This window comes from Chenopodium quinoa, unplaced genomic scaffold, assembly GCF_001683475.1.
Source record: "Chenopodium quinoa cultivar QQ74 unplaced genomic scaffold, ASM168347v1, whole genome shotgun sequence".
In the NCBI taxonomy this organism is placed as follows: domain Eukaryota; kingdom Viridiplantae; phylum Streptophyta; class Magnoliopsida; order Caryophyllales; family Amaranthaceae; genus Chenopodium; species Chenopodium quinoa.
In genome coordinates, this window is record NW_018744460.1 from 603,092 (window position 1) to 625,314 (window position 22,223).

Below are 22,223 nucleotides of genomic sequence, written 5' to 3' on the forward strand. Positions count from 1 at the left end.
AAGGTAGCTTTGTGCAATGGCCACGTGATCGAGTGAGGTTGATAGGTAGGGTAAGTGTACACAACATTATTGGTTTTAAAACATGTCTCAAACAGCTTGTAATTTAACCATGTGCTTTTATGTTACAAATGAAAATCAGTCATCCAAAATGAAGAAGGTGGAGAAGCCAAAATCTAAGAATGTCCAACAAGGACAAGGGTTGACGAAGAGTTCGAGAGGTTCGGCTGCGAGTTGTACTCCACTAGTAGAAGCTGACATACTGAACTCGCTGTCCAAAGCATGTACTTTTCTTCACAACCATGTGAGCGAGTTGCCTAGGGGTAGATCTATTGAAGTGACTTTACCTAAGGCAATGTTCCACTATGATGACGATGGGATCGCACCAATTACAAAAGAGGATGTGAAGGAATTTCTATCGGGTGCCATGCTTAACATTTCCATAATTCAAGCTTTCATGAAGTAATTCACTACCACTAATCATAATCACCCTAGCTTTGCATTTTCGAATATAAACAATGTAATTAATAAGTAATCCCTACATTACTGTCGTGAAGGGCACTATGGGAGCACCTTGTTAGTGGATGCAACTCCGAGGCTCCAATTGGGTGGTTATGCCCCGAGCAAACCTCCATTACCAAATGCTTAAGAAACCCTCGTGAAGTGGAAGATTACCTAGAAAGGAGTATGAAGGAATCAACTCGTGGTGGAGATAAGTTCGTATTAGCCCTATGTTTTGAGGAGTACGTCACAAAATGTCATAATTTAGTTTTTTCCTTTTTTCCAAATTCTGAAATTGCAGTTAGCTGAGGCGTATAATATGTTCACGTTTATGTAAATACCTGCAGTTCTCATTGGACCTTTTTGGTGATTTGCGTATCCAGTAACACAATCTACCACTTTGATTCTATTCGACAGACTCCACCACGGAGGTTGCTAGTGAAGAACCTACTGAATAGGTACATATTGCTTCCCTTTGTTGATTGCCCTAAACATAATCATTGAGAATTTATGTTTCTAACTTAGAACTTATTTTCCTAAAATGTTATGAAGAAGTTAAATTGTCGTTCTATTGCGGGTCCTAAGTGGAAATATGCAAAGGTAATGCCTTGAGTTAGTGATTTGTTTAATATACTTGGCTTCGGTAATGGCTACGCATGATAACAGTACCTTTGTGGCATGTCAGTGTGCGCAACAAAACAACGGACTTGATTGTGCCCTATACGTGATGAGGTTTATGCTTGACATAGTCAACAATTGCTCGGAAGCACAACAAGTAGATGAGGTATGCTTTTATTGTATTCAATCTATACCTTGCTTCCATTATTGTACCGAACATAAAACAAGCGTAACACATGGGGGGGGGGTGCTACATACTGATGACAATGTTTGATTTTTTTTGTCATCTTTAGTTTTGCAAGGTTGAAAGTGTAGGTCCGTTGTCAAGCAAGGAAATCAATGAAGTTCGCGACATGTGGGCTTTTTTCGTCACGTTTGATTGCATCAAGGTAGAATCGGTGTAATGGTTATAATGGTTATATTGGTTATATTTGGGTAAGTAGGAAGCTCATTTGAGAAATTTTCACCTACTTACGCTCCTATAACCTCGTATTTACATGAAAATTAATACTTTTAAGAAATTTTAACCTATAAACATGTTAAATATACTAAATATGGTATGTTAGAGTAGTTGGATATTAGTTTATAAAAAAAATCAAAGAATTTGGGTAAGTAAGAAGCTAACTTATGCCATTTTCTCCTACTTATGCTCCTATAACATTGTATTTGCATGAAAATGAATACTTTTAAGCTATTTCAACCTATAAACATGTTAAATATACTAAATATGGTATGTTAGAGTAGTTGGATATTAGTTTATAAAGAAATCAAAGAATTTGGGTAAGTAAGAAGCTAACTTATGCCATTTTCTCCTACTTATGCTCCTATAACGTTGTATTTGCATGAAAATGAATACTTTTAAGCTATTTCAACCTATAAACATGTTAAATATACTAAATATGGTATGTTAGAGTAGTTGGATATTAGTTTATAAAGAAATCAAAGAATTTGGGAAAGTAAGAAGCTAACTTATGCCATTTTCTCCTACTTATGCTCCTATAACGTTGTATTTGCATGAAAATGAATACTTTTAAGCTATGTCAACCTATAAACATGTTAAATATACTAAATATGGTATGTTAGAATTAGTAGATGTCAGTTTATAAAGAAAACAAAGAATTTGGGTAAGTTAGTAGCTCACCCAGCCAGGCAGGTGCACAGCCCAGCCAGGCAGTGACCTGCCCAGCCAGCCAGGCACTGCCCAGCCAGGCAGGCAGCCCAGCCAGACAGGGACCTGCCCAGCCAGGCACCTGCCCAGCCAGGCAGGCAGCCCAACTAGGTAGGCACTGCCCAGCCAGGCACCTGCCCAGGCAGCCAGGCAGCAGCCCAGTCAGGCAGCCAGCTGCCCAGCAGCCTGCACACGCACGTGATGCATGTGATTTTTGTGCATTTCGGCCATTTTCGTGATTTTCGGTGAATTTTTGTGATATTGGTGCATTTCGGTGTTGTGATACTCATGACAATTTTGGTTTTTTATTTTTTTTTTCTCTAAAGTTTTGCAAGGTTCAAAGGGAAGGCCCGTTAACAAGGAATGAAATCGATCAATGAAGTTTGCGACATGTGGGCTTTCTTCGACACATTCGATGGCATGTAGAATTGCCGTAATGGTTATATTATTAGTTTGTTAGCTTGACTTTATTAATTACTTATTATTGTCAACATTATTTTAATTAAGTACGCATTAGTATGTACGTAGTATTTCTAATTGTAATCTTAATATATTTTGGTGTAATTAAATATTGTTGTTCATTAAATATATTAATGATGTTACTTTTTATATATATAATTATTTCGTGTTATATATATTATTGTATTATTTTGTAACTAATATTAATATTATTATTAATTAATAATATTAATTTTATTATTAATTAATAATATTAATTTTATTATTAATTAATAATAATAAATTTATATCGATTAATAATATTATTTTATTATTAATTAAAAATACTGAAATTATTGTAAAAGGTCACTAATAATATTATTATATTAATATTATTAGTAATAAATTATAAAAAATAAAAAATAAAATAAAATAAAAAAAAAACTACAATTGGAAGCGGTTTGGCGCCAAAACCGCTTCCAATTGTAGAATTTTTTGTTTTTGAAAAATGGGAATTGGAAGCGGTTTAGCGCCAAACCGCTTCCAATTCTCCACTATTTGAAGCGGTTTAAACCGCTTCCAATTCTAACTGACAATGGCAAGCCCCCTAAACCGAACCGGTTCAAAACCGCTTCCAATTAGGGGGTTTGAACCGCTTCTAAATTAGTTTTTTGTACTAGTGGGAGTTGGGTATAAATCGTTGGGCCTGGGCTATGAACTGGGCTGCATGGAGGAGAGGAAATTTGCGGCCCAGTTTGGTGAGAAGAAGCCGCAGCTTGGCTGGTAGGGGGAGCCTGCCCAGTCAGCTGTGGTCGGTGATTGGCTGCCCAGACGAGCTAGGTGAATACATATGGTGAATCACAAATGGAGTTAGTCCCTCGTCTAAAAAATCATAAGTGTGAGAGTAGGTATATGTAACCTAGCAAAGGGAAACATTGATTCATCAAACAAGACAAGTCGACTTATGAAAATCCGATTAGAAGACAAATCATAATATTTGTAACCCCTATGATTCGACGGATACCCCAAAAAAACACATGGTGTAGATCGAGGTTGAAGCTTATTGATAGCAGTGGACGGAAATAAGGGGTAAGACAAACACCCAAAGACACGTAAGTGAGAAGAAGACGGTTCCCTTTGGTAAAGAACTTGGAGAGGAGACTTATACTCTAGTAACTTACTCGGAAGAATATTATGAAGATAAGTTGTCATTTGCAATGCATGATGCCAAAAAGATGGATGTAATGATGCATGAGCAAGAAGACTGCGAATAATATTATTCAATGATCTAATTTTTCTCTCGGCCTTTCCATTTTGTGATGACGTATGTGGACAAGAAAGACGAAATTACATTCCATTTGACTCACACAAAGCCCAAAAAGGTCCGTTATCATACTCCCTCCCATTATCACATTGAAAAGTTTTAATAGGTCGTTCAAATTGGGTCCGAATAAAAGGTTGGAACGCTATGACTTTATCAAAAATATCCGATTTTTTTGGCTAACGGGAAAGTCCACAAATATTTAGAAAAATCATCCAATATAAGCATATAATATCGATGCCCCGATGAACTTAAAACGGGAGATGTCCAAAGATCACTATGAACAATGTCAAATGGCATAGAAGTAGTTGAATTAGAAGAAATAAAAGGCAACTTAATGTGTTTTCCGAGTACACAAGAATGACAAACGCTAGAGCTAGAAGAGTGATTACATGCAATGCTTTTATTAATACTAAGAGCCTTTAAAATAAAAGACCCCGGATGTCCCAAACGATCTTGCCAAAGAGAAGATGCTAAAGCTGTAAAGGTTGATGAAGAAGAACGTGAGAAAGTGGTAGTGAGTGTATAAAGGTCTCCTTGGATATCACATCTCATTATTGGCATCCCCATCCGATAATCCTTCACAGAAAAACCATAAGGGTCAAACTCAACAGACACACAGTTATCAGTTGTTAATTTTCGAACAGAAATCAAACTCTTAATGAGTTTAGGGGCATGTAGGACATTAGAAAGGGACAAAGGAGGGAACGAGGAAGGCAAAGTAGTATGACCCCAACCACGAATTGGAATTGTATGACCACTACCAACAACAATACCCTTATGATGAATGCTCAAATTAAAATAAGACGAGAGATTACCGTTGGAGGATGTCATGTGCGAGGTTGCACCGGTGTCCATGTACCACGAGGGATCGGGTTGGTTCAATGTCATGGTGTGCATAGCCGATTCAATATCCGTCGGAGCATAAGGCATGGATTATTGTGAAGCCGCATAAGCATGTTGTGGGCGTGGGCCTAAGAGGCCGGACTGCTGCTGCTTCTTTGGGCCCTGAGGATGAGCCTAACCTTGGTTGGGGTATGGGCAAGATGGGGTTGCCCATTGAAGAACCCAACCCCAAGGCTGGTACTACTGCTGCCATGGTGGGGGAGCAGACCAGCCCTGCTTGTAATACCCCGTATTTTTGAAATGTATTTTTCAATTAATTAATTAATTAGTATTTTCTAAAAAGGGTAATTTAGTAATTTATTTTACCACTTGAATTTTGGAACCAAAATGATATTTGAATTTTGGCGCCAACAACATTTTCAAAACTCAATGATTATTTTTTATTTTGGATAAGATTTATTATCTATTTATTTTAATAAAAACCGAATTATATATATATTTTTCGGATATTTTTATTAACAAAAATTATATTTCTTATTTATAAATTAAAGGGACGAAATTCCTAAATTAATTAATGAGATTTTCGGATTTTCTAAGTGTAGAAAAGCTGATTTTTATTAGTTAATTAAGTTAGTTTTAATTTAATATTTTCTAATTATTTATTTTCTACAAAATATATATATTATTTACACAATCGTTTTTAATCCTTATAACCTAGCAAATATTTTCCTAAAACTAGTAGTGGAGGTCCGAAAATATGAGCATGGAATGCTCAATATTTTCGGCCACCCTATGTATGTTAATTTTGGGTTAATTATTTTTTTAGTATTGTAATTTAATTATCTTCCTTAAATTCCTTAATTCCTATTCTCCATCTCACAAAGATTTGATCATACAATTTATTTGATTATTCCCCAAGCAAAGCCATTTAATATTTCATGACTACATACTTACTTTATTTCTTCATTTTCTTATTCACCATAACTAGACTTTCCTAAATTCTTTAACTCTCTTTTCCAAGTAATTCCTTAAACTAAGTTTACCATAATTCTTCCTACAAAATCTTACCTTAATTCTTTCATTTATGAGCCTATAATTACCCTCTAATATCTCTCATATTCTTCACACCAAAAACTCAATTCTTTTCTTCTCTCTTACTCTTCTTTTCCCTCAACCTTTTCCTACTTTTCTTCTCCTCTTTTCTACAAGAAAATAAGCCCGTATATCTTTGAAGCCAATATTCGGGTAATTCTGGTCATTTTTGGGATTTTTCTATTTCACAAAAAATGTTCCTATTGAAAAATACTTGAAGTTAGGATGAAGAATTACCCAATTCGGAGTTATATTGAAGAAGTTATAGCCTCTGCAAGTTCTGCCTATTCTTTCCAACGCAAATTCAATTCTCTTTAATCCTATTCCTTTATTTTCTTCATGGTTAGTTTTGTGAAATATAAAAACTTATTTCAAAGCTATAATTTTATATTAAAGTATTATTTTTAAAGAGTTTTATAGTCCACGTACATTAGATTTGGGTTTATATCTAAAGATGTTGTGATAACCTTATGGTTATATTAATTGCAAGGTGTATTCGTGACTGTACTTTGAAAGTGCAAAGTGTTGATTAAGATTCGGAATCAAGGTACGTTTAGGTGGCTAGATACCTTCGAAATTGTTGAATTAATAAGCATGTTTCTGTGATTTTAATTAAATTGTTTTGAATTATGATTTATAAATTAACCTTGAGAATTCATATTTTAATAAATATGTTTGATTATGGATTTCTATCTTGTTTTGAATGGTTTGAAATTATTTATTATGTTTAAAGGAATTTGGTTTTTAAAAGTATGTTGGATTGATTCAAAGAGTTTTTAAAAATGTTTGATTTTAAAAGCTTGTAGAATTAAATACAAAAGGAGTTTTTGAGTTAATCTATTATAAAGTTTGATTTTATTCAAAAGAGGGATTTCATGAGAATTATTGGATTATTTATTAAAAGTTTTACAAGCATTATTATTATATTAAACCCACTATGCGGATTCATTGAAGACTATGGACTTTGTATGACCTAGTCTTTCCTCAAGAATATCCTTTCAATACAAAGATACTAACTTGGGGGGTGTGCACACTTAGGAGAGGAATTGGATTTTTAAAAAGGAATTGGTTTTATCACTTGAATTATTATTCAAATTATTATTGAGTTTTTGGAATTGTTTGAGAATCTTGAGAATTGGTTTTGAATTTATGAGTTTGGAATTATTGGATTTATTATTGGAATTGGTTTTAAAAGCATATTTGCAAATAAATTGAGTTTACTTATCTTGCACTTATCGTACTTAGCATATTTTGCTACTTCGTATTTCCTATTTGTTTTGATTCGCCCTGTTTACCTTAATGGTAAGCAGTGTTAACTATTTTCAGGTGGAGTTAATAAATGAGCATTTGGGAAACCCGAGATATTCTTCACCTAGTTGGGAATGTTGGTCTTTGTTTCTATTTTTGAGTACTCTTGACAATGGTTATTACTATTTTATAAGTATTTATAAAAGAAGAGTTGAGTTTTCCTCTGCAAGTTTGTTATTGAGTTAAGTATTTTGAGTAGCCTTGCGTAATCACGCAGCAGTAATACGCCTAAGTTTATCTCTACGGTATAATTATACGTATTATACTAGTATTTCCGTAGAAGGAGATTTGGAGGTGTTACACTGCTGCTGCTGCAGGCCAGGGACACCGCGACCACCACCACTGGAATTCTGACCGCTAGTACCGGAGCCACGACCACCACCGCCTGACTGCTTACAACCCCCTGTTTTTTTTTTTTTTTTTTGCAACGAGAAGCCCGTGAATCACCCCCTGAATTAGCAGAATCTCGAGGAACACTCGCCACCATAGCCGAAGCCGACGTTGTAGCCGCCTGTTTTGCCAAGCCAGCTTCCTCCAATGTGAGCATTGAACGAGCTTGGTAAAATTGAGGAAGAGGGCTACTCTGCCTAATCAAAGTAGCAACACCGGTGTACGGTTCCGTGAGATCAGAAACCAATTGAATTGAAGGACAAGTCGGTTATTATCCACCGGTGCTCGACATTCTTCAACTGATCGGAGAGGCTCTTAAGCCGTTGACAGTACGCCGAAACATTAGGGAAATCCTCCATATTGGTGTTAGAAAACTCGTGTTCAAGAGTCACGACACGGGAGTTTTAATTGTCTTGGAAAATATCACGCAACCTATTCCAAGCCTCCATTGCCGTTGAGTTAGATTCAATGATGGTGTGCAAAAGGTCCTTAGAAATTGTGGCATAGATCCACGAAAGAACAGTTGCGTCCAATGTCGACCATAGCTCCTTTTCCTCATCGGTTGAAGGTGCGGCAACCTTCTTCTTTGAAGCAATAATATGGTTGAGAACCTTGTGAGATCGAGCGTGAATTTTGAATAATTCCGCCCAAGTAGAGTATTCAACATTCTCCATTTCAAGGGTTATGGGGATGTTGTTTTTGATATTAGAAACAGTAAAGGCCGGATGAAACGAATTCTTGGAGTCCGACATTGTTACTGTGCAAATAGAGAAGAAGAAGAAAAAAAGGTAGAAGAGAAAGGATGGCGGAACAACACTAGGGTGCAGCGGAAATTGCCCTAGACTGCTGATACCATGAAGGAATTATATTCCGTGATTATATTCATTGCTTCAATAGCATTATATACAATTTACAAGAGATATCAAATCCCTTAAACTAGGCTACAAAATAGGTAACTAAATTATACACTTTGACTAATCACAATATATACATATATATCTTAACAGTTACAGTAAGGAGCAGTGGTGCGAAAAAGCTTGTAAGAAAAATAGCCAAATGGCATATTAGCTTCACAACGAATATGCCCAAATTACAATTAATCAGAAGAAGCTAGCCTAAAGACTATTGAACAAAGCTCATATCGATACAAATATGGATACATAGAGCTAAGATAAATTGGTTTCAAGATAAATCTTCTCTGATGCTGCTCAGGAATTGTCTGAGCTCTTGTGCTTTCTGAGCATGATCAGGTGATATTTCCATGTCCGATGAGTCACTCAGATCAATAACATTAACTAGTTCTACATTACCTTGACATTTTGACACATAGCGTGTCATTGGTACCGGAGATGGGCTCAAGAGATCGATCACATCAGTTTCCATACTAGTTGGACGATCTGATTGGTGATCCACACTAGTATTATTATTAACAATGTTGCTCTCATATTCTTCATCCAAAATTGTTTCAGAAATCGTTAAGTCTTCAATGCTGCTTACTGATGTGGATGAGCTATTGCACGAGGTTAGTTTGTATCTTGCATTGTCCTCAGAATCAACGTCGATTAGCGGGCTTTCAGTTCTATGATCAACATTTCCAACGGTATTCAACTGGTGGATTAAAAGTTCCACACACGACCCACCCATTGAGTGGGCTGGATCTGACCCGGCCCACAGGCCACCTCCAGAAGCTATGTCTTCGGATCTCTTTGGTTTACAACTGTTATGATCTGAGATTGATTTGGATCCAGCATTGTCCTTAGACTCAATGTCGAGTAGCAGGCTTTGGAGTTTTGCATCAACTTTAGCCATAGAAGCCGTGTCATCTGATTTCTTTGGCCTTACTTTACGGCGATTCTGCTTCTTTGTTTGAGCTTTTCTTTCCTCAAATTCTGCAATCTTCTCAGGACAAGCACTGTAGGAGAAATGTGATGGTCATTACTAATTACTGCAGCAATGCAACTGAACCACGATGCAACAGACATATAAAATTAAAAAAGAACGAATAGATAAGCTAATATTTAATTACTACCTCCGTACAAGATCAGCTGGTACTACGGAAGTTTCAAGGCCATCAAAATCTTCCCATGAAACTTCAAAGCATTCTTTACCTTGTACTCTTCTGTGCTTGCGAACTTCAGAAATAGGACATTTTACAGGCATCTGTCAATGGGATAGGCAAAATAAAAAATAAATGAATAAATAAAGTTAAAACCAGAATTCTGAGAAGTGTTTCGAGGATTATGACTTTTTTCAACAAACACACGATCTTAATCACATCTTATCAGATTTGTCATGATGCGTATCTTATTAGTCCTCACTGGTGGAGTGGTGGTAACTACTGTCATTTGGTGCAAACCTAGATACTAGAAAGACTGTTGTACATAAAACTCTTCTGGTAAAGCAATGGCTGGCATCAAATAAATCATATCCTAAGGGTGGTGCATTCAAAGGTATAACTGCTAAAAGGTGCACACTGGAGACCGCGTAAATAAATGGTGCAATTAATAAAATATAGAGATAGTATTATTGAGCAATATTCCCAGATTTATCTTGCAATGTAGATAAAAAGAAGTCTTAACTTTTACAGTGTATCTCATTAAGGCTGGCAACTTTTTCGGTCCAAAGACCAAAGGGCAATTTTATCTGTGTATTCCAATGCTAAGATAAAGCAGAGTTGATCTATCATATCATCACAATGTATGTAGAAGACAAAATCATGGTCTCTCAATGACTAGTTTCTTACAGAGAGAATGACTATGTAACAAAAATTACCTATCCCCCCACCACACCCTTGGCACAAAAGAAAAAATGAGCAACAGATTATCAATATATCAGATAAAAGAACTCTTACTGTGTCCAATGGAAGTGCAGCTCCTAACCGTGAGGAAGACAACCTCAAATTAGCAAACTTCCGCAGTTCTCTTTCAGCAATCCTTGGAAGGATATACTCGTCTGAAATAGGTTCAACGAAAGAAGGATGATCTCAACAATGATATACCAATTATCTTGAAATAAAAAGGTAGAAGGTTTCATTTTGAAACTGCAAGATAATACTGAGAAGCTGCAATGGACCGAGCCAAGCAGCCTGTGAAGTTCACTTATGCAAGGAAGAGGCGTGGCCCAACTGATAACCGGGCCCATGAAGAAAGGAAGGCACAAGAAAACATCAGCAATCAAGAGCACAACAAGACAAATCACACTTGAAGACAAATTGCAATCATCAGCCACCAAATCAGTCTGGGGGCTTGTGTATATAAATGAAAGAGGGGGAAAGTTAAGGGCAGGCATTTTGTATTAAAGTTATCTCTGAGTGTTGTGGGCTAAACCCACTATTTGAGAGTTGTAGGCTAAACCTACTAGTGTTGAGAGTTGTAGGCTAAACCTATTAGTTTTGTGTTCTCTTGTTTACTGCCATTGTTGAATATAACCAAGCTTGACGCTTTCTCCCTCATTTGTTCTGTTTTTCTCTGTTTTGAGTAGCTGTTAGTAGAGTAGTGGTCTGAGTCCATTACAGAAGCTATTAATTAAGTGAAAACGATCAGTAAAATTCGTCAAACTTTATAAGAGTGAAAGACAAGAGAGCTGTTGGTAACTAGTTACTACATGATGATGAAGGACATCTCATTTGTTATTGGCCATGTTTTTTTAGAAGGAACCCTAGACTATGAAAAACTAATACTCCCAAGGGTTCCCACAAGGTTGTGACAATCTGAGTCAGGAAACCTGACGATCCATGACTGTAATTTTTCCAAATTTCATAGTCCAGAGTAGATTTAGCCAATTTAGATGAATAAAAACAATAGCTTCCAGCCACACCATTAGACACATGCTTGATTGACGATGATAGACATCTTTGAACACTAAATTTTAAAAAAGCTATAATTATAGTCATATCATCACTTTGACGGTGATATAACTTTGTAATGTGTAAATTTTCAACTGATTGTCTCCTCACATTACTAAAGTTACTAAAGTAGACAAAGAATTGTCACAAATATGATATTGCTAAACAGTAAACTTATTCGAGTATCTGCTGAAATAGCAAGAACCTGTTTTCTCAGGAGGCCATTCAAAGAACCTAGAACAAAGCTCCTGAAGCTCAGCACGATTAAAAGGATGCACAGCAAGGACCCTGAAACATATGAACAAAATAATTTATAAATAATAACGTCCAAACTCTAGTTGCTCCTCCCCTGGTAAAAGAAGCAAATACAATGAAAACTTTGCGTACAGGTACCCTTAACTTTGTCTTCAGATATCTCCCCTTTACAAACTTCAAATTTAAGTAAAAATGTGACACTTATGCATGAAATAGATTACAATTTCATACTTGGATCATTAAAAAAAAACAAAAAAAGTGAGAATATTTTACTTGTGCCTAACAATTGTAGAACCAACCAGACTGACCTAGTGGATAAATTAAGAATACAGAAAAACAAAAAACCGTACCACTGAGTCAATCAAATAAAAGCAGTATCAGGAATATATAGGCATTACCTGTACACAGAATCGGAGTCTGCTAAGTGACACTTTGGATTCATATATGCTTCGATCACCGGCAAAACTTCATAATCTTTTTCTAGAGGGAGCTGATCTCCTGAAGGAAAATGACGAAATAGCTATTCAAAGATTTCTCATAGATATATTGGTCGATAACTTATTTATTATGGAAAGCAACACAATGTGTGTCAAAATTTAAACTTTGAAACACACCCACGTCGAAAGTCCCAATAAAAAATGGCAATGACAATTCATGCAGCTGAAAGTAAGTTTGTCGGCTTGCATTTCGCACATTAAATTACAGATGAAGGGACAAGCATTGAATAACTAAATGACCTGAGAAAGAGGAAATAATATATAGAAAGTCTTGTTTGACCATGGAAAAACATCATGAAATTGAGAGATTTTCTCAATGAAGTACATGCCATTAACCATCATACCTTGGAACTGTGCTTGTGAAAGACTGTAACCATCCCCTCCCCATGAATAAGAAAAATCCTTAACTAGCTATTGCCAGTTTGCCACCCATACCTTTTTGCAAGTATGTCACCTTCCCCAGAACACCACCACCAACACCCGGAAAAATAATATAAGTAAAAAGAAAGCCAAGACTCCAAATTTGGAAAGCACTATCTGTAATCCAGTATTTATGTCTATCACTGTTTTATCCACTACTCCCATTTGCAAATATACTTTTTCTACAGGCACCAACATTTCTACTAAGTTTCAGGCTATTCAGTGTTTGCATCTTTTTGCTAAAATACTTAGTAATCCAGAACAACAGGTGCATAAAGCATGCAATGGTTAACTTTTAAATGTCAATTTGACCTACCAGTAGCCTTTATTTGGGAATCTGGAAAGTTCTCTTTCCCACGACGCTCAGATATTTTCCCTTGTTTCTTTGAGGTTTTTAACGATGTCAAGTAAGATATACCATCCGAAGTAATACGTTGAAGAACAACATCTTCGTTAATTGATCTAACAACCTGGCATGCCGATTCCTGTAGCCAAGTGAAAAATAATGAAACTCTAAGGCTTCATTAAATGAAACTGATGCACAGTTGCAAACTCCACCTTAAAGAAAGCTAACTTAGGTTTTCATACTTACAGGTCCAAACCCACGAACTCCATGAGAATAATCACTTCCTAAAAGAAGGGCAAGGGCAACCTGAAAGATAATTAAGTCGTCAACTAGAGCCATACTCCTCGACCAGATGAACTGATGTCCAAGCTAAGATTACTCACCAGTGAATGCCTTCCAAGTCCAAGTTTTTTCTCTATGTCATTCATTTCGTAGCAAACTACATATCCTCCTTTATCTATTCATTAATCAAACAAATTACATATGTTGTAAAGTACATCTTCTTATCAAACAAATCAGAGGCAGTTTAAATTTTACCACTCACCAAGGCATATTTCTCTATACACAGTTCTTGCACCAAAAAGGAAGACATCTGAATCTGAAGTGAAACATCCATCCTGAAATAAACATAGGAGACATCAAACTTATAGCAATTGAGATTGCCCTTCCTCCCCAGTAAAAGGGTTTACTACTTACACACAGTGATTCTGAGTTTAATAGAGCACATTGTGCTTCAGCTTCTTCAATCCTGAAATATATTTAAAAACAAATTTATAAAAAAGTCCAATACATTCACAACTGATAGCTGACATCATCCCATATTATTTCCATGAAACTAACAGTGTCATAAAAAGGTTGATTTCCATAATTTGGGGACGAAGGGGGGGGGGGGGATTCAAAAAGAGCTAGACATTTGGCATAATGTGACATATAGTTCCAAAAGAATTGCATCCATCTTTTTCTTATAATTTGGTGAATACTGGATATCATAATTATATAAAGACACATCTAAACATTGGTTTGATTTTAAAACATGAAGGAAAGAAGAAAACTAGGGGTAAACAAAGGAAGAAAAAATTCTCTGTAAGCCAGCTAGAAGCGACCTTAATATCTTTAGCTGAAATATTAACACTCAGTGTTAAAGCCAGATCTGATGTTGTCTAATAAAAACAAAAAAAGCAATAAACATACCCATCTAAGCAAGGGATACCAAGCGCCTTGCCCAGGATTTTTGCCTCTTTGATCATACATGAAAATTCAGAACCCATATTTCTTCGAAGGGATGTAACTTTGTGTCTGTCTACATCATCTTGTGTAACCTGTCTTGATTTAACATGTCAAGAATAATCAATGATAGTTTTATCCTCTTTTCTTTTCTTAAGAGAGAAAACAACATACAGCACAGATATCTACCTCATTTACTGAATTCAAGCGCCTTCTATATGTAGAAATTTTGATGGCTGGGATAGCTCCATCTATTATAAAACAAAGATGACATAAATAACGATAATGAAGATACACTGAAATTAGACTTCAAGGAGCTCTATTCTGATTGTAAATTTATGTAAGTCATACAATACAAAGACGAAAAAGGTCTCATTTTCACACAAACGCACAAAATCAACAATCACATAAGTAGTCTCAGTATTCTAAACCATCTAAATAAACATTTCTCATCAGACCAGCTAACTTGTTACGGTATACATATTTTTGCTCAACTTTAAACGATTTTGTTGTAACCTTTTTTCTTTTAGGAACTTCATTGATCACTAAAGGACTAACATTTTACCTAATTAAGTTGTGTAACTTCAATAGTAAATAGTTCAACTGACACCAGACCATTAGACTGTCTTTTACAAGAATTTGTAACAAACTCAATACAAAATCACTAAGCCTATCATTCCATCCACAATGAAAGCATGCATAGAAAGGCAACAAACCCGAATCGGCGAAAAGTATACAAGGATAAAGAGGGCATACCAGTAACAAAGATAACACTGCAATTCAAAGAAATGAGAGCTCTCAATCTGTGAAAAAGACCTCTGAGGTAAACCTTCTCTTTCATAGCACAGTGTGACCTATTCACACTCTGCAGCTGCACCATCCAACATGACAGATCTATGCACACCCTCTTATTCCTGCAACCCCCAATTTTCAAGAATCACATAAATACTTTACTCACAAATTAATTAAAACTTATTAATTCATCATCAAATAACAAACATATAACTAGTAAATCTGAACCCAAATGAAGAATAAAATTAACCCAATTAAATAAAAAAAAAAGACCTCAAATTTTTAGCAATACAAAATTTGAAGTGAAGTTAACCCAATTGAACACCAATCAAATAAAAATTGGTCACAATCCCTGAAAAAGAAATTATCTTTAGAGTTTAGAATTATACAACAATATTTCCGCAGTGTCCGAAATTAATAGTAGTGACATTGATAATGTAATTTAAACTAGCAATGATACAATTAAAACATAAACTCATAAAAATGGATAAATAACAAACAAAATTAAAAATTAGGAAGAAAATACAAATGGGTTCGAGAATTTGGCACAAAGAAATTAAAAGAGAGATGAAAATCTGGAATGTATGCAAAAACTTACTGAAGATGGTGAAGCGGTAAAGTTTTCTTGCAGGATTCCAAGATATCCCACAATTTAGTGACACCCATTTCCGCTTTCCGCTACAGTAAGTAAATTGTGCTTAGTGAAGACGAAATGGAGTAGAGGAGAGAAAAAGATGAAGAAAATTGGAGACGGAAAGCAAGAAATGAGGAAAGCTGCAATTTTGATTTTTGAAACATAAAAATGTGACGTTGAGAGTGGTGGGTTTGATTTGTTTCCGGTTTTTTATTTTTTTATATAAACCGGAAAATTTACTGAACCGTCCGGTTCACAATTTCATTTTTAAGATTGAGACTTGCATTACTTTGCAAGTGAGTTTGAGTGATTTTATTACAAAAACCTTAAAACAAAACTTTTTCTTTATGGGTCTTTGATGGAGTCTTAGAAAATCAATTAACATTTTAATTGCCTATTATTTGCTATGAAATCCGACAGTCACCTACAAAAGATCAGGCGCTTAATAAATCAAAGGTCCATTAAAGGCATTAAGGATAATGAAAAACGCACTTATAACTTATAAGCAGGTAAAGCAACCCTATTAAAACTTATTTTGTTGTCAAACATAGATATTTCCAATATTTCTTTTAGATTTAAGTTGAAGAGATCGTGAATATAGTTTTGCACACCCAAATTATTACTGCAGTGGAAATACCATACCCTCTGCCCATTTGGGTAGCCTAACTAAGCTTATTTCCTAAGAATAAATCAGGTAACCACTAATAAGAACTTGGATTACAATATACGAAGTATTTCGTATAAACTTTTGTATTTTAAGGCATGGTAAATAACTTGTTCACTTGTTGGGTTTAAAAATTGATATTAACTTCTTAAGTTCTAGTTTTGTTAGGCATTAAATTTTGACTCATTTGGCGATTTTTTTTATTTTTTATTTTTTCTATAATACTTGTAAGTTCAGTAGGTATGCAACTTTGTGTATTTTATTTCTTTGGTTTTGGAATTTAGCACATCAACTCCTGTCCTGCAAAAATCTCTTTCTAATGAATCTAATCTTTCAGAAGTCCTGCAGGCAAGACATTGTCAAATTCTGTTTAAGCTGCAATAATCAGAAATTCAGGATCAAGAGGATAATTGCATAGCTTGTACTTCCAGGAAATATATGTACTCGTGATACACATTCTCTTGTAATCTACATTCATTCATCTATATTTACTTTTACAAGAGAAAATAATACACAAGGTTACAAACCATATACCAATCACATTAGAAAGGGTGTTACACTGCCTCTTCTGCGATTTCTTTGAAATCTAAGTCAGCTATGGTCTCCTTGCCAAATAGCGTGAATCCGACAGTCACCTACAAAAGATCAGGCGCTTAATAAATCAAAGGTCCATTAAAGGCATTAAGGATAATGAAAAACGCACTTATAACTTATAAGCAGGTAAAGCAGCCCTATTAAAACTTATTTTGTTGTCAAACATAGATATTTCCAATATTTCTTTTAGATTTAAGTTGAAGAGATCATGAATAAAGTTTTGCACACCCAAATTATTACTGCAGTGGAAATACCATACCCTCTGCCCATTTGGGTAGCCTAACTAAGCTTTATTAGTTTCTGGATTTAAAAATAAAAAAAAAGGAACCATACCCTCTCATTCTTTTTGTCCACCTTCTTGAGGATGCCTGAAAACTCTGCAAAGGATCCAGAAACGACTCTAACAGTTGAACCAATTTTCGGAATCTTTTTCTTTTTTCCTTTTGGAGTAGACTCTGCAGTCTTTGTGGTTCGTCTTTTTGGACTTGAATCAATGAGTGTTTCCAAAGAACCAGACTCAGACTCAAGCTGAGGCACTTCAGAGCTAAGTACTGGTTTCTGACTATCTTCAAAGGCTTGATCAGCTTTCTCCTGCTCCTCTTTTGCTTGTCTAAATATTTTTTCCATGTCATCTTCAGACACTGGTCTGGGCTTGTTTATTTGTCGTTTCCTGAAAACACGGCATAACAGATTTAACTCCACTGATGTCTGGAAATGTACCCAGGAATGACCTGGCCACAAAAAAAACAAACGAGGTTTCCCTCACACTCAGCAAGAAAAATATGATCAAATTACCTAAAATCACTTGCTTCATGTAAAAAGCATATAAATGTTCCACTTCATGCATCATCCCAGATAAAAATTATTAGTGTTAATAACTAGCCATTCATGGCCCGTTTGTAGGCACTAGGCAGTATACATGGTGCTGATGGCGGTATATTTTAAGGAAAAAAACAGTATGTATGTGTCCATTGTAACGCAACTTTACTTTAAGATATGTATTTTCTTAAATTTTATTACCACTCATAACAGTAATAACCATTTCAGGTGTGTCATTGGTTGAGAATGGAAATCTACGAAAGGAAAACAAATACTTCCTCTGTTCTTTTTTACTTGACCTGTTTCTTTTATCACGTTTGTCGATGCACAACTTTAACCATCAATAACTTTATTTCTCTATAAGTAAAAATTATAAAAGTTAAATATTGTGATAGTACTTATTGAGACGATTCTAACAAGATCCCGCATGAATATATTTTTCCTTGCATATTATTCACAAAACACGGTCAAAGGAAGGATGGTGAATAGTGTAAAAGTCAAAGCGGGTCAAGCAAAAAAGAACGGAGGAAGTACAAGAATATGAACAATGTTAATATGGACATTGGCATGTGTCTTTCCATGCAACATTACACATAACTACAATACCACTACTGTCATTTATAACCATCTACCAAATAGACTGTTAAAGTCAACAGCTACAAGCCTACAACTTATAAAGAAGTGGTTCAAGAAAAGCGAGTTAATGCTGCCGAATTGAGCCTAGAAGTGCAACTTGTTTACTGAGGAGCGATACATGTCTGGAGAAAAAGAAATGGACAGAACATAGCAAAGTCAAAGCCTTAAAGGTTTGCCTCAGGTACAATACAGCATAGAAGATTCAAAGTTATACTTTGGATTAGGAAATAATAGCAAAGTTGTAATCCTGAATCCAAGGCCAGTTGAGTCATGTACTGATACCAATTTTTGTCATGAGGAAGTTTCTCTCTAATTAGAGCAGAATCAAACTGGTTCAATGGACGGTATGACATGATAACATGCCACATGCAGCATTTAACTGATCAAATTCTACAACCTTAAAATTCTACAACACAAATACTAATAACACCACTTACAGCATGCATTTTATTTATAAGTTATTCTAATTGTGAATAAACCTACCATTGTTCACAGACGCAAATTCAAGTATATGGCTAACCAAAGCAAAAGTTGGATAATAGTTGTTACATATGACATGGTTAGTAGTATGTATTGCTATTGTTTAGCTTTTTTTCCAAGATTTTCAACACAAAAATCATAATGGTAATACTTCTCTTCATGCCTTCATTAACTTTGGTGACACACAGCTTAGATGGTTGATAAGTGATTATAAATGCTGGAAACAAAAAGGCAAACACTTATAGTATACTTCTTTAAATAGCCTCATCTCTCATATAAATCACTTTCACCCTAATGGCCAACCCTTTTCACAACACAACCATATGAACTCAAAAAAAAAGCCTTACTGATCTCCATGCAATTGGGACATACTATTCATTCATCCATGTTTTGAGAAGCCAACAAACATCAAAACCAATGTCCCAGAAATAAAAAAAAAAAAAAAGAGCACCAGCATCACCACTGGCGTCAAACCAGTGAAAATTTTAATTATTGCAAACAAAGCAGGAAAAGGAGTTAATAATAGCTTACGTGTTTCCAACCTTGGATCCAACAAATCCTCCTATGCCATCATATTCTCTTATGAAGTCATGTATCTCTTTGTTCATCACACACTTCAAAAAGACACATCCAGGAAATAGCGGTTTTGGCTTGATGGAGTGAGTACCATTCTTCAACTTTCTTTTCACTTGTACTGCAGGCATATAAAGCTGAAATAATAGTAAGAATTGTTTAAAAAGTGAATATGGTCTACAGATATACTTCACTCTTCAATGTACTTTGCAGTAACAAAATCGACATCAAGTATCCTAGTTCAGTTCTTACAAAAGCATGCTGTTCATTTAAACAGAAAGAACGGTCACTTCTAGATTAGTTTCATGTTACACAAATCCAAATGGTTGACAACGAATTTTTGGTTATACATTTTCTTTTTCCTACTTTTACCCAACCCCACCACACAATCTTCCTCTTCCACATTCTCTCTCCTAATAACCACCCTTAATGGTTAACTGCTGGCTATGCTCTTATATTAAGGATTTTTCACAATATATCTAAAACCATGACTACTATTTTTGGACGGAGGAAGTAATTGAAGAATCCACAATGATGCACCATGACTCCATGAGTAAATTGCACTTCACAACCAAGCATAATGTCCACACCTCAAGTCACAAATTGCTATTGTTCAATCCCAAAATAACTCGAATTCGATCACTCAATTGACCTACAAGTATGTTCTTGATTGACCACTTCATTAGATAAGCATCCTCATCTAAAGAAAACCTCATATTTCTTTCCCTTAACCACATAACCTTATTTCCCTCAAAAAAAAAAAAAAAAAAAAAAAAAAAAAAAAAAAAACACATAGCCTTATTACACAGGAATGTCCTTAAATAACCAACAAACATTTGCCATAAAACAGCACTATAACTTATAAGTTATATAACAAACACATCACCAAAAAAAATTGCATTTGCAGAGAATTGCAACAAGAAAAAGACAGAGGGTTTGTGACAACAAACAACAACAACAACAAAAACAAAAACTTAAAATCATCACAAACCCATAAGCCAAAAACTCGGAAAAATCTCAAATTTCATCCCAAAATTACCTTAAAATCAATGTCAGGGTAATTATTAGCAAGAGAACGAGCAAGCTTTTCAGCAGTTTCATGACCATTGACCCGAGCAACCCGAGCGACCCACCATTGAGGGCCCAATTGGGCCAAAGTATCAAGATTAAGTTCTTCAGTCCAAGAGGCATATCTCTTCTTAGGCTTCTTAATAAGCCTCATCTCAACTTCCTCTTTCCAATCAAAAGCTTTACTTTCTCTCCTCTCATTCCTGAGCTTTCTTCTCTCTTTTGCGGGTAATTTTTGTTCTTCTTCAAGGGAATTCAGGGTTGCTGAGATTAGATTGAGGCGTTTGAATTTGGGGATGAATTGGATTGATGAGGGAAAGGAAGAGGAGAGAGAAAATGGGTTTGGTGAAGAGGGATTCCATTGTAGGATTCCTTGGTTCATTTTATCTTTCTGAGAAGAGAGATGGAGGGAAGGAGAACAAAGTGTTTCATAAAGAAAATTACGTCCACTCTATTTGTTTACCTTGACATCATATGCTTTTTAATCCTCTTACTCTTACAAATTAAAAATTGGCAACACGGCGTCGCGGCTTGATTACCAACAAGTGATTAGATCAATCGATGAGGAAGCGTTTTAATTTTTAACTTAACTAATGTCTCAGATTTGATATATTTGAAATCGTAGGAACATTTGTTGGGAGAGCTTTTCCTCGATTAAGGTATGGTTCGACTCAAATTCAGATTACTCAGAGTCTACTAGAGTCTGAATTATCGGGTATGATTTCATTGAAAAGAAAGCAGCACCACTCAAGATTAGTTGTTACTCATTAGTTAGTGGGTTATGTTGAGACTATGAGACTAGTCATTGTCCAATCACATGGCATTACTCAATTGCTCCGTTTGACAATTAGAAATCAGCTACTAGAAGTTCACTGTGTTGTGTGAGCTAATTTGACTATGGAATTTGATTATTGACTTGTGTTAGTTGTTTGTGTAAAAGTTAAGTAGTTGTTAGCTTTTATCAAAAATAAAAAAATAAATAATTGAATAAATTAAAGTTGTTGGATGATAGCTAATTAGCAACTTTATTGTATAAAAGGACTAATAAAGTGATGTTTGATTTTATAAATATGTATGAGTTTGATTAAGGTCCTATTTAGTTCAACTTATATTTACTTATTTTAAAAAAAATAAGTTTAGATCATATCAAATTAGAAAAAAATAAGTTCAGATTAGATCATTGTTTTATGTGCAATTTTTATCACTAAATATCTTTAATTTTGTAATGAAAAAAATTATGAAAATTACATATTAATAAAATACACATTATTACAAATCTAACAAGATCTCACTTGATATATTTTTTCTTACAGATTATCGTACACTTAAGGTCAAAGTTTGGTCAAATCAGACAATAAGATCATATTAAATCAAATTAGACCAGACCAGATCAGATAAGCAAAAATAAGGTGAACTATACAGGGCCTAAATTTGGTAAAGAGTATTAAACTTGATTAAATTTAGACCATGAGAATAGTTTCTCTTCAACTTTCACAAATAGGGATGTCAATGGGGCGAGAATGGGTCCCGATTTGGTGGGTGGTGGGGCGGGGATGGGGATGAAAACCATTCCCGTCATGGGTGATGGGGCAGGGGTGGATTTTAGGTTGTACCCGCCCCATCCTCGCCCCGCCCCACTTCGTACCCACCCCATCTCCACCCCATACCAACATCTATATATTTTTTAAAAATAAAATT

The 22,223-nt window shown here is 35.2% G+C and overlaps 2 protein-coding genes across 2 annotated transcripts; both read right to left on the reverse strand.

Annotated features, from left to right (window-relative positions):
• Positions 1-8,489: 8,489 nt before the first annotated feature.
• On the reverse strand, positions 8,490-15,966 carry LOC110697073 (flap endonuclease GEN-like 2). The gene is made up of 14 exons (XM_021874414.1): positions 15,656-15,966; positions 15,022-15,179; positions 14,455-14,516; positions 14,233-14,360; positions 13,738-13,789; positions 13,586-13,658; positions 13,425-13,498; positions 13,288-13,347; positions 13,012-13,180; positions 12,177-12,276; positions 11,729-11,811; positions 10,531-10,631; positions 9,709-9,839; positions 8,490-9,591 (listed from the first exon to the last, which is right to left on the reverse strand). Exons 1-14 carry the CDS (start codon positions 15,721-15,723, stop codon positions 8,862-8,864), a joined length of 1,989 nt encoding a protein of 662 aa, XP_021730106.1. The 5' UTR covers positions 15,724-15,966; the 3' UTR covers positions 8,490-8,861.
• Positions 15,967-16,747: 781 nt separating this feature from the next.
• LOC110697074 lies at positions 16,748-21,257 on the reverse strand. Its single transcript, XM_021874415.1, has 4 exons — positions 20,497-21,257; positions 19,416-19,594; positions 17,283-17,619; positions 16,748-16,990 (listed from the first exon to the last, which is right to left on the reverse strand). Exons 1-4 carry the CDS (start codon positions 20,905-20,907, stop codon positions 16,910-16,912), a joined length of 1,008 nt encoding a protein of 335 aa, XP_021730107.1. The 5' UTR covers positions 20,908-21,257; the 3' UTR covers positions 16,748-16,909.
• Positions 21,258-22,223: the final 966 nt, after the last annotated feature.